We start from the raw sequence: 17,453 nt of genomic DNA, 5'->3' as shown, positions 1-17,453 counted from the left end.
TGTCAACTTTAAAAGTTTATTTTGATAAAAAAATACAAAATATTGATTTCATATTGGGTTCAGCAGCTCATCCAACGCTTGTATCAAGATGTTCTTGCAGAGTAGTTCCTCCATCATGGTGATAAAATGTTCTTTTCCTGGATCGACGCACTCATCACAGTCACTACTCGTCACAGTCTGCTGTTATCCTGAGGAAAAAAAGAACATTCACTTACTAAACATGTGACTTAAAGCAAGTTCATCAAATCCTGTCAGGATTACTGTTTCAGGGAATTAGAAGTCGAGAAAGTTTGTGCCAATTTTCTTCATCCAAAACTGTATCAATGATATGACAAATTACATGCTGCAATGTTTCCTCTGTATCGTTTTTGAAGCAGCTGTAGGAAATGTTTCATTAATGCTGTCAAAAATAATTGAATGCATCTCTTGTGTAGCGCAACGCCAGTGAGTGATAATATCACAAACGATAACGCTGGACCACACCTTGAGAATTTCATGAATACAAAAGGAATTCATACGATCAGCCATGACACTGTGACCGCTGACAGGTGAAGAAATCAACACTGGTTATCTTGTTACAGTGTCACCTGTCAGTGGGTGGGATATGTTAGACAGTAAGTGACTATTTTAAGTGTGGATGTGAAAGCGTGACGATTGGAGCCATTTTGACACACAGCAAATATTGATGGTTCCTGGTCTGCAGGGATCCACGTCTTCCAAAAGTGGTCCAAGGAAGAAAAAACGATGGACCAGTATCCAGGTCACAGGCCCACTGATGCAGGTTGTATGGTGCGATGCAACTCTGGAGCTGAAACTGCTACAAAAGTTCATGCTGGTTCTAACAGCAATGTAAGAACAGACCTGGCATCCCAGCTTGTTGTGTTGGGGCTGTGTAGCAGCAGACTGGTCAGGGTGTCAATGCTGACCCCTGTCCAGGGTTGAGAATGGGCACGAAAGCATCAGAACTAGACCCCGGAGCAATAGAAGAAGGTGGACCGGAGGAACACAGCTGTGTTTAAACGGTCTCCAATTTCCCCTGATATCAATCCAATGAAGCATCTGTGAGTTTTGCAAGTCCGATCAATAGAGGCTTCACCTCGCAAATTTCCAGGACTTAAAAGGATCTGCTGCTAAGGTCTTAGGCCAGATACAGCAGCACACTTTCAGAGGTGATGGGGAGTCCAATTATAATCAGGTCGGGTCCAAAACAGACCTGACCTGGAGAGAGGGTGGCCCACAAAATATAAAGTACACAGTCATCACGTTAAGGCAGAAACAATACTGCTGGACCTTGTTTTTAAAGAGTGGTTAAGGGGATATCCCAATTTAGAGATTGTCATAGTTGTAATTTTAAGGAAAGTAATTTTCCAGAATCCAGCCTGTCCTAGGAAGGTGCATAATCAAGCAATGTGTACCTTTTCCCACGAGGATGGCGCATGCTGAGGGTCTTGAAGCTGTTAAAAACATTTCAGAAAAGTTACTTATAGAGAAACTCCAATAAAGCATACAAAAAAAAACAAATGTAAGGCAGGTCAACTTACTTTCAAAAAGGAGGTTAACTCTGGATCTCTTTGGCTGTGAAAACAAAAACAAGATTAACAGCTGGTAAATAATACATCACTTACTTCTAAGTAAGCTTATGTCATAATACAGTTTGTCCAGTTTGTTGAATGTAAATATTAAATTCCTGAATGGAAATCCTGAAGCTGCAGTTACCAGCTCTTTAGCTTAGTTTTGCATTAATACTTGAAAGAGGGGAAACAGCTAGCCTGGCTCTGTCATAATAGGATGTTTTAATTGTGACCAGCCAGGGGACTGCAGATTTAAACTAGCTCTAAGCTAACTCTGGTACAATGCATCAATTTGCAACATTTTTATTCAATATTGTACATGTTCCCTTTATAAATAAAATCAAATAATAATAATAATAATAACATTTATTTTGTTGAAGTCTTATATATGAACATCTATAAGCATTTATTGTTAAATGTTCAGTACTGACCATGTTCCCAAATAAACTGACATTAATTTAATTCACATTCAGATCAATCAGATGGGCTAATTTAAAAGCCAAAGTAAATTGTATTGTTGTACATGCGGTGGATTTCCTGTCTGTTAAAGACGTCTGGGCAGAAATCCATTTCTGTTTAGGAAGCAGAAGTGATGCTATAAATTACAACAGCCTTTAAATCTGACCTATTTTCAAAGCATCTTAAAGCTACTAACTTCTTTGTTCCAATGCTGGATTCCAATGCAAGAATAACAGATGATAGGCTTAGGAGTAGGGTTGCAAAATTCTGGGAATTTTCAAAGTTGGAAACTTTCCATGGGAATTTATGGAAATAAACCAGGAATTTACTAAATTGAAGGTTGGCTCTTAATGGGGGAACTTAATATAGTTGGGGAAAATATATTTTAGTATAATCCTGACTAAACAACCAGATTTCATGTAAGTACAGTTGAATATCTGTGCTATTCCTCAATCACATGCACATAGCACACTGCTTACTGCAGGGCATGTTGAATGGGACTTTTTTGGAGGGAGAGGGGATCTTTTCATTTAACATTTTGAATAGGACTTTGTTGGGATTGCATTTTTGTTAATTTTTGAATGGATTGGGTCAGGGGGATGAGTAATATTTAACTCAACATTCATAGTTTTGTTCTTCAATGAAAGAATTGATTGTTCAATCAAATATTTAACACTTGATAAAGTTCTACTTACAAATAAACCTGTTTTAACTGTATTATTTTGGATGGATGTCTGCTTATAAAAAAACAAATATTTATTCTTGATAAATATATAAGATATCTTTCCATTAAATTACCCTCAATTCCCAGTTTATCCCCATAAATCCTCATAAATTCAAATTTGGAATATTTCCAAAATTCCCCAGCTTAACTTCCCATAGACATTTTCCCCCTCTTTGCAACCCTTCTTAAGAGTAACCTTACCGAGACTCTCTGCCTCCTCGTTACATCCGATCCCCTTTAGAAGCTCCAGAGTCACTCTTAAAGCTCCGGACTCAGTAAAAGTTGAAACCAAGACGTCCACGATTTCTAAAAAGTTTTTCCCCTCCACCCTGTTCCGTCGGACCCGCGGCTCGACTCTGCGGTCCAGGAGCTGGTGTTGGAACTTGGTGAAGTCATTCTGTGACAGGTCCTCAAGTGTGTCCGCCAAAGCCCTCTTAATAGTTTTACACGACATTTCACGATGGAGCACTGAAACTGTAGTTATGACTGCAAACACATAACCTGCTCCCCTTCCTGCTTCATTTCATTATTACAGTCTTTCTATGCGCTTAGCCCCAACACAGGAAGGAGGCGTTCAATGTCGCATGGAACTATTGGCATTGTGAACTGTCTACAAGGAAATACATCAAGTGCTGGTGAATTCATTGACACTGCAAAGAAAACAGATGTCAGTTTAACAATTTTACAAGTTATAACAAAAAAAAAAAAAAAAAACTACAAGGAGGGAATTCTTTTTTTTTTTTTTTTATGTTCAACAGTTTTTATTGATTTTCAGACAAGAAATAAAGACTCCATCTTACATGAACATACACTCCCATGTGTAACATAGACATAGTATGTTGACAAAGACAGAGGATAACAAACAAAGACATCGTTAAACAAACATAAGAAATGACAAGTAAAAAAAAAAAAAAAAAAAAAAAAAAAAAACAGAACCACACACACTGTTTCCCAAATACTGAATATAGATCCATCTTTCGCACACTTTAAATCTAGCTATTAGATTAACCTCTTAAATTGCAGGAATAGACAGCCAAGCTGTGTAAGGGCCCCATGTTAGAATATATTGGTCCAGTTTGTCCAGCAAGCAGTATGTCACTCTCTCATAAGCAGCAAGTTGAGCCATGGTTGTTGCCCATTCTTCATAGGGAGGTGGGTGTTTCGTTCTCCAGTGTCTCAATAATATCCGCTTGGCTGTTGTTAGAGCCAGGATGATCCATCTCTTTTCCAAGGGAAACAGGTCAGAGTCTTTGAGTTCACAGGTAGAGCCTAGAATAGTCAGTTTAGCGGAAACTTTAAATGTCTTTTTCAGCACTTCATAAAGAACTTGTTGAATATTTTCCCACCAGTTCTTGAGTACAGGACATGTCCACAGTATATGAAAGATGGACGCACCAGTCTCATCGCACCTCCATCATGTGTCTGTTGGTATTAGTTTCCATTTATGTAACTGTTGAGGAGGGAATTCTTAATAGGGACCATTATAACAGTGCCCACATTTTTGAAATCTTTATCTTGTGCACATGAGATAATTGACTTTTGCAGCAGTGGTAATAATTCCAATTGCCATTAATTGTCATCATCTGTCAATACATTACTGAATAAATGAGTAACTTGTGTTTTTGATTGTGTGAATTCTGTATTTATGTGAGCATCACACTGGGACAGATATTTTGTGTGTAACATAAGTGGCATCTGCTGGGCAGAGTTGGGGGTGCGCCCCATGTTGTGTTGACATGATTAGCTCTTCTTGATGAAAGTGCCAAAACACACATAGTATGTTTGGGACACCTCCAAATTGAATACCCAACCCTTGAGTGATTATATGGATTTGGTAAAAGTTGTATACTAGATCATAGCAACAATGTTTAATATCTGTAGTATGGCAACTCAAGTTAGCTGATTTACTGCTTACTTTGTCATTTTAATAGCTAAATAAATTGATTGCACTCAACTGACTGTAAGAGATCTAACATGTTTCTGGAATTTCAAAATAAACTGCATGTTGGTGCAATAAGTAATATTTCACTGGACAAGGGACTGCTAACACACCCGCTTCCCAAACAAGCGATTTTCTCATGTGAACAAGTTGAATAATTACTATGTAAATGGAACTGTATTTACACTCCTAAATGTGGCAAGAATACTCGTGTAAATTCTTAAATTATGAATTGAGTTGATTTCTCCATAAGGACATTTCTGATTGTCCTTTTGAAGTACAGTTGGATTTTCAGGCACATTTCATCAAATGAAAATCTCATTTTATGCCCAGGCTGTTAGAGGTGGATGTAGCCTTCAGGTCTGTAAGCAACACCAGTACTAATGTGCTTCAGACCTGCTTAACACTGGCAGCTCCACTGGCTGCAAAAAGTCCAGTCAAGTCAATGTTAAATTGACCCTTCTCTCACGTACTTCAACAACTCAAAATCATTCCAGACGGAGTTGAATGACAAGCATTTTACAACTTCTAATGCTGCAGGTAAAATGTGAAAGCATGGAGTGGGAGTCTTCACACACATTTATGTTTATAATCACTTTATTTACAAAAAAACCATCGGAACACGTGCCGAGACTTTCACAGTGAGCGTCTGCAAATCATCTCAGCTTGTTATTCTGAGTAGCAAAAGAGGTAGACATGAGTTTTGTATAGAAAAATAATATATATGCACAAAACTCTACATAGCCACTTAATATACACTATTTACAAAACACTTTCCCTTTCAAACAAATCACACAGAATAACAGTCTCAGATATAAAAAAAAATAAAAAATACTGTTCATAGTGCTTCAAATGCTCCTTGCTGGTTCCTGGGGAGTAGTTGATATGCCTTGAAGTTTGAGTAAGATCATTTTAAGACTTTAATTTCATCATAAACTACAGAAAAAAATGCCGCATATTTACCATACGTGGGAAGCTAAAATGACGTTATTTTATACTGGGAATCTGGAAATAAGAATACTTTTTTGCCTCCCTTTGGAGAAAATGGATCATTAAAATCCTGAGGCAGATACTGTTTTATCTTAAGACAAAGAAAACAGTTGATAACCTATTAGCTACCGTTGGACAACAGCTAATAATAGCATCAACAACATCCTAGCTAACATAAATGTGGGATAGCTACCTAATGATGATATTAACAAGAAACAAGTTGAAGACAAATGTTAGCCATCTAGATTTAGCCTTTTCCACCCCTCACTGATTATCAAATACATTTACCTTTCATATGCCTTGGGTATCTCTTCAGATTTTGACTATTCACATAAAAAATGTTCCTAAAATGACTCTCTGATAGTGCCACACTTTACAATAATAAAGGAATAACTCCATATCTAAAAGTATTGTAAATTAGCTAACAGTTATGAAGCTAGAATTGGCTGAATGCAGATGATAGCTGTTGTGAATTGGTTGTTGGTACCAAATGGGTTTTCAAACATGTCCTGGCATCTCTGGATTTTCACCAGCTGTTGTCCTTTTAGTTATTAATCAATCAAGGGGTTGTTATATGTTAACATATGTCAGATTTCCATTAAACACTTAACAGTATGACAGCATCTTAGCTTCCCACTATGACTGTGACATCAGAAGAAAATGGCTACAAGATTCCTTTTTGTGTCCCTGAAATACATCTGTGATAAATTGGCTCTTAGTTTGCTTGTGCCAACACCGCCCTCTGTGGATGTTGAAGTTCCTGCAGGGCTTGTGAAGGCAGTGCTTGTTCTGTAGGCTGTAGTCCTGCTTTGATATGTGCCGGTCACACTCGGCAAGCAGCACTAAGAGTCCAGGCACCCGTTCCCTACTGAGACGCCCATGTGTCGCTGCTGTGCTCTGATGTTGCTGCTGCCTGTACCCCAGTGCACTGCCAGGATTCAGAGTTTGAGGGTAAAACGTTCAGACTGGTCAGGACCTCCTCTGCTGTCTTTCCCAGCATGCCTTGTATGTCACAGACAAAGCGGTAGACGTAGCGTTTTCCTGCAGTCTTGTGGATGATGTTTTTGTGGTAGTAGTAACGCAGACCGCGACTCAGCTTCTCGTAGTTCATCTTGGGTTTGTTCTTGCATTGGCCCCAGCGCTTTGCAACCTGTGTGATCAAAAAGAAACCACAATGGAGTTTAACTTATGAAAAACACACTCCATGAAAGGATGGAAGTTCTCAGATCTTTTACTTTATCAAAAGAACAAATATAATAATAATACTCCATCACAATAAATTTAACACCCAAAACATTGATATACTGTTCGGTTTGTACAATGGTTCCCAAATATGATGTCTAACCCCTCCAAAGTGTCACAGGATTTATCTGAGGGATTCTGAGGAATTTAAAGTTCAAACCTAAACTCATAGAAAGTCATGTCTTTGTTGTACTCAAGCGTGCCGGATACGGCCCTGGTGGTGAGGCTTTCAGCAGTGTGACTGCCCCCTGGTGGCTGGCTGCAGTATAGGTCAAAAAATCCGTCTCCCCCATTCATTTGAATGGGGGAGCAGTCAAACTTTAAAAAATAAATACACGTCGTACGAATGTTTCTCACATCCGCATGCTGTGGTTATATGTAGTTAGTATTTGACTGTTTTGTGTCCAAGGCCTCTTTTTCCTGAAATGTTTCTTTTTCATTAGTTATTAGAGTTTAAAAAACGGGGTTTTACTTCCGGGTTTCCTTTGATTTACAGCCGCCGTAGAACGAAACTTCAAAGGGCACACAGCGTCTTGTGACATCACGCTGTAGGGCGGAGCTTATTACAAAGGCTTCACAGGCTCTGGCTGCACAATGGCTGCGCCCAGGAGAGGGATTTTTTGGCTTCAGAACTGTACAACGGGAAGAGGCGGAGCAACGCTGTCCATTTTTATTTACAGTCTATGGTTGTACTCCAGTGTTTTGCCTTATCACCTAGTTGCAGCATTGTACAGTGGACTCCTGTACCTAAATGAACTCTGCAGTAGTGCCATGTGTGGTGATAGGCTCAAAACTTTGGACCCCTGGGAGCAGCACTGCTTTTCAGCTTGATGCCAAGTTACTCTTCAAAGGGACTGACTTTTGGACTTTTCTCTTTCTATCTTCATTATGGACACAACACCAGCAGATTTTTAACCAACATTTTCTTTGTCTCTGGGTGCAGCTGCAAAATCTTGTGTTCTACCACCATCAGCAGCCTCTGTATGCATATTTACAAACCTAGTTAGGGTGCAAAAATTGCAATCTAGCTTTGCTTCAAACAGAAAAGTTGATTCCTAACATACAAGTCTAAAGAATGTAATGGACATTGACTGTGTTTCTGTTGTCTGTAATATTCAGACTTATTTATTTCAGCCAGACAACCTGGCTGCAGAAATGCAGCTGAGTGAAGCTGAGGTTCCTTTCACACAATGCATCCTGGTACTTGTAGGCACTGCTGGTAAGACTCCACTGGGAGGGATTTGTTGCTTCAACAGAATACATTTACCATCAATACTGATTGGATAACAAATATGGTTAAATTATCTTTCAGGTGCAAAAAAGACTAAATGATGCTCAAGACGATACACACTTTTCTCAGATCTTTCCTTTTAGGCAAAAATAAAAGATTGGCCTTGGGAGTGGCCAGTAGAACAGGCACCCCATGTACAGAGACTACAGTCCTCGTCGCACTGGTAGTAGGATCAACTCTCAGTCTTAACATGATTTAGTGTTGTTCCCCCTCTTTCTCCCCATGTTTCCTGTCTCTCACTCGAACTGTCCGGTCAAATAAAGGCAAAAAGCCCAAGAAGAGTCCTAAAGAAACCAAAAGAGACTTGCCTCAAAGACTTTTTTTTCTTAATTGAACCTATGTAAGAAGTTTTAGACAGAAAATCTCTCTTTGGTGGATCTGCTAACATCTCATAGAAAAAAACAAAAGTTCACCAGGAGCCCCAAGTGGAGACTTTATCTTTTCATAAGGTCCATACATTTTGGGAGTTTTGGTCAAACTCTTAATTCTGCCTTTTATAACATCTGATCATCATGTATTTTACAGTGGTTGAATAAAAAGTGAAATATATTACTCTGACAAGCAATGAAAGGCAGGCACATAGCTACGAAAATCTGAAACTTTAAATAAAACTTCCTACAAATCTTCCTTAGATACAGAACTTAAACCACTGTGTGTGTAGTGAACCTACAGTAAAACAGGCCTCACCTCTGTGGGGTCAGACATCTTAAACTCCCATCCGTCTCCCGTCCAGCATATGAAGGTCCGACAGGCAGAGTCCAGAAGCAACTCCAGTAAAAACTGCCACAGCTGGATTGGACCAGAACCTGAATGAACGGAGGAGTGAATGAAAACAAACACTGATGAATTAAGGTGACAAGGGCAGCTGGAGTTCTGTTTTCCATTATTGTCTAAATCCAAATTTGAATTCAAGTATTATTATCAAAGTCGCAGGTAAATATGCATTAAACAGGCAAGGTGTGAAGAGATCTTTGAAACTGTATTGACAGATGCATTATGTGCACTGCAATGTTGAAGCTGGTTAAAGGGGGCCTGATTTTTAACTACTTTGCTCAGTATTGATAAAAAAAAACCAATGCATTACACTTTAACATTTATTGATTACTGCATGCAAAATCTAGACCCATCCCTTTTTAATCCAAAGAGCATTTTTACATGTTTTCCTATTTTATAACTGAAGTAGAAACATCTCATTTTAGAATCAAACAGCAGCTCAGAAGAGATGAAAGATGCTAACCTGGATATGCTGACATTCCCGTCATCGGGCCCTCCCTCTCTGGTCTCTGTGGGTGTGCGTTTTTACGTTTGACCACACGGGGGCAGTACTGCTCTGAAGACTGAGGATTGAGGTTTGAAGGGCAGGAGGTGGGAGCTGGATGTTGCACTGGGGCAGTGAAGCTGGAGGAGGTGTACTCTGGCCAAAAGGAGGAGGACTGCCTCTGAGTGTTAGAGTCATAGAGTTCAGCTGAGTGACACGAGTAGTTCTGATTCGTCTCACCTGGATAAAAAAAAAAGACAGGAGTTAGACACTGAGCTGCAGTTTTTAGGCAACTTACAAACTGTTTTTTTTCCACATGTAAAGGTGACTAGTCTTACTTTGTAATGTATTTGATCCTTTTGGGGATACAAAGGGGCTGCTGCTGCCCTCCATGGCCGGGCTAAACTGTCCATTTTGTGGCATCAAGCTCTGGTACGTCTGTGGAGACTCCTGGTATCCAGTTTGAGGCTGGTCTACTGTCAGTCCATCTGTTCATCAAAAAGACAGTTAGTCACTAAAGAAAGGCCTTTAAAAAGGTACAGTGTTGTATTTCATGTTTATTATGAGTTGACAAAGTCCATTAAGGCTCACCATGTGGATAAGAGGCCCACCAGTTGAAGTCCTGGTATGAAACTAGGTTGACAAGGGCTGTGTCACCAGCACCAACTAAGGAGAAAAGAGGAGCAAAAAAACAGTGAGGTTTCAGTGAAAAACACCAACACATGACTCACATTACAAACTGAAATAGCTTATTTTTTCCCCATGTTGAGTGTTTACCTTTAGTCTCATATGGTTGAGACACTTTTGGTGGCTCTGTGTAGCTGCTTTCCGTGACGTACTGCTGTCCAGGTGCTTTACTGTCTAACAGAAAAGACAGGTCTTCACCAGGGTAGTCTGGAGGTTAAACAGCACAGACAGATGGAGTCAGTGAATGATGATGAAGGCAGGGTAAAGGCATATTTCATGCTTGTAAAGGACCTCACTAACAATTTATATTGTGTATGCTTCATATTAAAGACAACTTTTTTTCAAAAGGAAATGCACAGGTTTTTGGTATCAGGAGTGCAAGATGTTAGATGTTGAAGCAATCACTGAGCACACCACAGATCTAACCAGCCTGTTTGCTATTAAATTAGTGTTTAGATAACTTTGTACGCAAGTATAAAATCGAATTAAACCGATCTGAGTTCTCCTTCTTACCTTGCAGAAATATACTGCATAGGTTGCTTAAATGTGGGATAATTTACAGCCTACATAAGCAAAAAAAAAAGGGGGTAAGGTGGCTTGAATTTGCTAGTCCCTTCTTTATCTTGAGTATGAATGTTGACACAAGAAAAAGCCATTTGTTTACTGTCGAATCAGCACCAGGCACTCAAGCTCATGCACCCCAGCTCAATGGATGGAGGAAACAAGTGAGGGAGGGGGAGGAAGAGGAGAGGAAACACCAGTGGAGGGAGTGTGACAGAGTAGTGATGGAGGGATGGGGAGGAAAGGGAGGAGGGGGGCTCTAAATCTGTTGGAGGAGGAAGTCTGGAGGAAAGGATTAGGGAAGAGGGAGAGAAAAGGGTGGTCAGGTTAAAGACACTCCCTTCTGTCTTTGCCTACCTCAGCCCATTCAAGCATTATTCTCTCACACACACACACTTGCATACAGCCCCCCCCCCCGCCCCCGTTATCCTGATGCAGCCCCTGAGTTTTAGAGCAAGAGCCACCCCAACCCGGGTGTCAAGGTCTCATTGAGAAAACTGTGACAGATGTGATGATACAGTCTGTGCAAATATTTCCTCTGTCCTTCAGCTGCTCAGGCTCAGAGGAAACTGATCGAGCAAACATTCAAAGAAGTAAAAGAAAACAAATACAAAAAACGGTGCTTCTACACCGTGCACCAGTCAGTAGTCATGATGTTCAACTTGTGATGTACAAAACAAAAGTCAAGTGATTGTCTAAACTCACCATATGATGCAAAGTCAAAGCCAGCTGGCACTTCCTGTGTTCTGAAGTCTTCGGTGTAATATCCAGTCGGGCAAACCTCCATCTGTGTTGAAAGAGTCCTGGTTAGAACTTTCATCATCACTGCAACTTCGATTATTGATCAACACCCATCAACAAGGCTGAGGTAAAAATAACTATTTGAATTTCTATCAAGTGAATAAAAGTGCATGTTCACAAATCAGAATTTCAAAGCAATAAATAATCATTTTTCAGTGGTCTGTAAATATACAATGCAACAATTCTCAAAGCAGAATTCCATATTTCTATTGTATTATTTAACTACTATTTTTTTAATGTAAAAACTACCTCTGCTACTCACCACTGCACTATTGTCATATTATTTTAGCCTGTACATATTAGTCATGCCTACTTGTTGTTCTTTTGTATTTATAGCTGATGTTATGGTTATTATATTTTTATTTGTATGTCTTATTCTTATGCCTTGTACAAAGAGAGCACAGTTGACCAAAGTCAAATTCCTTGTGTGTTCAAGCATACCTGGCCAATAAAGATGATTCTGATTCAGATTCAAAAGAAATCAGTTCAATATGAAGCATACTACAACAAAAAGTATGTTCCTTCGTATGTGAGTGGACAGAACTTAAGATATACTGTACTCTGGATATTATGAATGAATGACACTTCTTCCTGTATTTAGGAGACTACAAATAAATACATCAAAGTGAAAACCTACCTTTATTTTCGAGTCTTTGCTGTCCACGTTTCTGTCTCCTGTTTTGATTAAAGTGTCCCAGTACATCTCCTTGTTTCCCTCAGCTCTTTATTTGATGTCGTTTTCCACTGTTATCCACACAAACCCGCCGTGTTTACCTCAAAACAACAAAACCCGAGTGTGGTCAGTGGTCAGTCTCCGGCCGGGATGGTCCCATTATAAACACAGCGGAGGAGGTGGGAGGGGCGCGTGCCCAGCGCTGCGTCGTGACCAGGTTTGTTTAGAGGAACGTGACGTCAGACGCTCCCCTCCCTCCTTCCGAGCAACAAGCAGGAGAGTCATTCATGAAAGACTCTTAAATACTCACGACGAGCTTTAAACGAGTTGTTGCTTTCATAAGTATTAAGTTTCCTTTTATTTATTTATTTATCTTAGTTTTTATTTCAAATTCAACAATTTACACAACAGTATTCACAATTCTTCATTTTTCCTTTTTTGTTTACAGCTGTATCTATATGATTACGAGGATAAGCACAACAATAAAATAAAAATAACCCAGCAAGATAGATAAAACTTAACTCTATCATAAGGTAAAAAAAATATAAATAGGCATACAAATAAAAAGAAGAAGAAAAAAGCAGATCAATAATAAAGGAGGTAAGAGTCGGGGAGTGGATTTGTGCGCGCGCGCGTGTGTGTGTGTGTGTGTGCGTGTGTGTGTGTGTGTGTGTGTGTGTGTGTGTGTGTGTGTGTGTGCGTGAGCATGCGTGCGCTTACACATGTATGTAGTAGCTTCAGCTTAGAAGCAGTACTGACATGGCAAGGTTCCATCTTTTCATAAATGTTTCTTTCTGTAGTCTTAGGGAGTATGTTATGCGTTCCATGTGATAGATTTCCAATACCTTCTCAGTCCATTAAGTTTACTTTTAAAAATGTAAAGTGGCACCAAGTCATAGTAAAACAGACTCTGCTACAAACATAAAAACGACTACAAAGCTACAGAACGTAGACTACAGAGGGTAAAACAAGGCCTCGTCTAGCCTATAGGCCTGTATGGCTTCCACTCTCGAGCACCCAGATAATACGCGGTGGGATACCATCACCATGTTGTTATAAGAACATTTAAATAGGCAAGGCAGCTTTATTTGTATAGCGCATTTCATACACGAGGGCAACTCAATGTGCTTTACATTAAAACATTAAAAGCATTGGAAACATTCAGACAAGCATAAAAGAACATAATTAAAAATAACAAATATAATAAAACAGAAAAGAAAAGGAAAATTAGAATATATTAAAAATTACATCTAAAATTTAATTTAAAGCGAGTTAAAATGAGCTCAGATAGGAAGGCAGTGGCACATAAAAAAAAGTCTTAGTCTTTGATTTAAAAGAGGTGAGAGTTGTTAATATTTGTTCTCAAGGCTTATTCACATGTCATTTCATGCCTATTAAGCTACGGTTATGAGTAATAACATCTCTGGACCTGTCATGGCCTGTGTTTTATAATTGGTGAGCACTATCAGAAAAATAAGATATAAGATAAGATATACTTGTTTGATCCCCATTGGGGGGAATTCTTTTGTTACAGCAGCTTACAACACAGGACAAGGGAATACAACAATGTACTTACATAGTTAAATGACAATAATAATAATGATAAAATAAAATAGGATAAAATAAAAATAGAATAAACACTATGTGCACTTCTATCTGATGAACAGATAGTGATGTGAGTTATTGCACAGATAAAATTGAACCAGGTTATTAAAACAAAGTGCGATTCAGATTTGAGATTGACAGAATAGTTTGTCGGTGTGAATCATAAACAAGTGAAGACAGTGACATATTGCCAAGTCACACAGTAACTGCCATGTAGTGAAATAAAGATGATAACAGATAATTAGCAGGTAATTAAAGGGACATTGCGGTGCTGGTGTTAAACAGTCTGATTGCAGATGGGATGAAGGCTGTCCTTATTAATTAAATATTAATCCTGTGCTCTCCTGCACGATTATTCCACTGTCATAAAACTATACCACTATGACATTCAGGATCAGGCCTGTCTTTTAGTTAGATGCTTATTCAACAATCGATTTTTTAAAAAATAAAGCAAATTGAATCCTAATTTAGTGATAAAGTCGGTTCTTTACGCAAATACTGAACTATTGGCTTCAACAGCATGAGTTTTGATGTCTCTAATTATGACTTATTTTTTTAGACCAATGGGATAGGCCTGAAAAGTTCCAATCATGTGCGATAGTTAGAAACTGTGCAAAAATCACATTTCCTGTGCAATATTTTACAATATACCTCTCCTCCCTATACCAGACTGTAAATATTGAACATTCATTTTTATATTAGATTTTATATCGCCTTCGTATTTATAACATTGTATATATCTAAATTGTATTCTAGCTTTATTTATCTATTTTTATTTTTACTTATTTAATTTGATTTAATTTTACTTATTCAAACTTCTTCTTGATTGTACTTATGTCTGGGTTGCTGTAACAACTGAATTTCCCCCCCGGGGGATCAATAAAGTAATATATTAATTTATTTTATTTTCTACCTGTTTTTATTTCATTTATTACATGCACCTTCAGGAGCATCATTGTACACCTTGCAATGAAAATTAAAGGCTATTCCTTTCTGATTGCAGCCCTTATAAGAGCTCTCTGCAAAAAAAAAAAAAGGGTGGAAATCGTCAAAATAAATCCGGCACGTATAGCCTACAATTTAGACTAGATTTGTTTTATACGCCTTTTAATGACACTGTAAAAATACTTAAAATATATTCGTTTTTAAAATGAGACATGCCTAACATCTCTCATGTCCCCTTTTCTCTCACGAGTTTACTTAAAGCTGATGTGTGGCAGTCGAGACCAAATAGCCAACTACCCGCAGTCTGGGTGGGGTCGTGGGGATGAAGTCAAGTTTTTTTTAAATCACAGCAGTCGGCTTCTAATGAGGTGGGAGGGAAAAAAAACTCTGTATCTTTAGAGACCATTCGACAAAACAATAGCCCGTAAACACACACACACACACACACACACACACACACACACACACACACACACACACACACACACACACACACACTAAGACACACACAAGTGCTTGCTGAAGAAAGTCTGAAATCACGGCATGAGTGGCTGCAGCAGATAAGGCCGAGCCCAGGGCCTTGTATAAACAAACATCTCTGCTATTCTCCTCCGACACACACACACACACACACACACACACACACACACACACACACACACACACACACGAATACACCCTCTGAGAGCCTGCTCCATCTGGAAAAGTGAGGCTGAGTGAAATCGTGCGCGTCCGTGGGAGACGGGAGTCGTGATTGGGAACCCCGCCTCAACACAAGGACACAATCGGGATAAAGTTACACAACATGAAGTGATTAACGACTGTCTGCAGTCAACTATCATGAAGCACAGACAGAATCACCTTTACTGACCAACTATCCGTGCACATCGAAGGGATCTGAATGCGTTTTCAATTGTAGTCCATGTACTTCAAGATCTGAACAAATAAAGGTGTAGAATAGACAGACAATTACGCATGTCCATTAATAAATAAATACATACTAAAATAGCGTCTCTTCCAACATTTCAAAGGAACATAGAACAATGTAAAGTTGCAATGCACTGAATGGATAATTTTGTATTGGTTGATGATGCATTAATGCATTGTATTTATGTACATTGTTGTGTTAATTTGCAAGGATACAGGCTACTGCAGATTCAGTTTCAGCCAGAGATGCAAAAAGTATTCAGATCCTGTATTAAAAAATGAGGTCATATACAACACTGTTGAAATAGGCTACTTCAGCAATCATGACCATAGCCTCTTGAGCAAAACGGTGCAAGTTTTATTAATAGTAACAAATATGCATTTCAACGTATCAAGAACAAAAGTAGTCATTATAGTAAAACTGTCCCTGCTGGTGTTGATGTTATCAGGGTAAATACTGCAGCATATGTTAAATTGCATTTAGTTGTTTGAGATTGTGCGCATTTTAGCTACTATCTGGTTTATTTTATTCAACTGCTGTGGATCATGCTATACAATCATATCATGTGTCAACACAAGATGAAATAAATAAAAGCTCAATCAAGGAGAGTGCAGTTTATATGGAGGTGCAAAGTTTAACTACACAGAAAGAAAATTGAAACCTTCAGGAAAGTAACATGTTTTTTTCTTGTGAGAATGTGCAAATGGCTTGATATTGCATTGAGACTTTCTAAGCCATATCTGACAAAATGTTTGCAGATTTTGTCTCAAACTGTAACTGGAAAAACAAAAATAGGACAAATGGTGTAAATAACAAGGTTCAACACATGATATAATCTGCTAGGATATGGTTTTGATTAGATCCAATGTAGAGCCCATGATTGATATGTGACAGCATCATAGGTCACAAATGCATAGTGTTAGAAAAGAAAAGGGAAATATGACTGAACATTGTTGAGTGAACTCTTCCAGATATTAAAATATAAAACAATATGTCATTTGAAATTTAAAGACTACCAAAATACACTCTAATGTTACCACTAAAAAATAACTCCAACTCTCCAGCAAAGCTGACTGTTTCAGTGACGGATAATGAAATGGAAATTAAAGTTTACACAACCTTGTAAAATACTTGATTCTGATTAGTCATTATGTCAAAGTAATGGTCTGTTATTTCTTGATAGCACACTATTGGTATGGATAAGGCTCTAACCACTGACTGTCTGAAAAACTGCATGTTATCACTTATCTGCTCAAAGAAGTGCAGTTTGATGTTGATTTGTTTGCTTTCCATTTTTCTTTGAGGTTACGCTCATGCTGGGGAAACTCAAATGTCAATACCTCACAACCCCAATATGAAAAGTTAGGACGCTGTATAAATAGGGGATAATAAACCAGAATTTCCTGGTTTGCAAATCATTTCGAAGCTTATATTCAATTGAAAATAGTGCAAAGATCAGTTTCTGGAGTTTTGAAAGCGTAATGTTGAGTTTTGAAAGTTAAATGTTGTCCAGTCCTTGCCTAATTTTACCACCTCAGCTGCTCAACAGTTCAGGGTCTCATTTCATTTTTCATTTTATTGAGTGACAAGTAAGGACTTTCAGGCAGGCCAGTTAAGAGACCAAACTCTTCTCTGGAGCTATGTCGGAGTAATACAGGAATACTGTGGTTTGGAATCGTCGAGCTGAAATATGAAAGGTCTTCCCTTAACAGGGCATTGTCTGGATGATACTGTATATTGCTCGCAAACCTGTATATATCGTTCAGCACAGATGGTGCC

At 38.6% G+C, this 17,453-nt stretch overlaps 1 protein-coding gene and 1 long non-coding RNA gene across 3 annotated transcripts; both read right to left on the bottom strand.

Annotated features, from left to right (window-relative positions):
• Nucleotides 1-2: 2 nt before the first annotated feature.
• Nucleotides 3-3,329, bottom strand: LOC117822968. The gene is made up of 4 exons (XR_004633287.1): nt 2,956-3,329; nt 1,542-1,575; nt 1,416-1,454; nt 3-188 (listed from the first exon to the last, which is right to left on the bottom strand). It is a non-coding gene; the product is annotated as an uncharacterized LOC117822968 (long non-coding RNA).
• Nucleotides 3,330-5,272: 1,943 nt separating this feature from the next.
• On the bottom strand, nt 5,273-12,461 carry etsrp (ETS1-related protein). 2 transcript variants are annotated; one of them, XM_034697997.1, is made up of 8 exons: nt 12,161-12,461; nt 11,428-11,509; nt 10,252-10,335; nt 10,066-10,140; nt 9,813-9,962; nt 9,454-9,714; nt 8,904-9,022; nt 5,273-6,833 (listed from the first exon to the last, which is right to left on the bottom strand). In XM_034697997.1, the coding sequence occupies exons 1-8, from the start codon at nt 12,224-12,226 to the stop codon at nt 6,549-6,551; spliced, it is 1,122 nt and encodes a 373-aa protein (XP_034553888.1). In that variant the 5' UTR covers nt 12,227-12,461; the 3' UTR covers nt 5,273-6,548. The 2 variants fall into 2 exon arrangements, with proteins under 2 accessions (XP_034553888.1, XP_034553887.1); XM_034697996.1 differs by having other exon boundaries at nt 10,252-10,368; nt 12,161-12,460.
• Between the last annotated feature and the right edge of the window lie 4,992 nt (nt 12,462-17,453).

This window comes from Notolabrus celidotus, chromosome 12 (genome assembly GCF_009762535.1).
Source record: "Notolabrus celidotus isolate fNotCel1 chromosome 12, fNotCel1.pri, whole genome shotgun sequence".
Classification (NCBI taxonomy): domain Eukaryota; kingdom Metazoa; phylum Chordata; class Actinopteri; order Labriformes; family Labridae; genus Notolabrus; species Notolabrus celidotus.
This window is presented reverse-complemented; position numbering and strand designations above follow the sequence as displayed.

Coding starts and splice junctions, on each gene's coding strand:
- etsrp (XM_034697996.1), bottom strand. CDS start 12,226: ATGTACTGGGACACTTTAATCAAAACAGGAGACAGAAACGTGGACAGC. Junction 11,510..12,160: donor GCAAAGACTCGAAAATAAAG/GTAGGTTTTCAC, acceptor CTTTCAACACAG/ATGGAGGTTTGCCCGACTGG. Junction 9,023..9,453: donor GGGAATGTCAGCATATCCAG/GTTAGCATCTTT, acceptor CCGTTCATTCAG/GTTCTGGTCCAATCCAGCTG.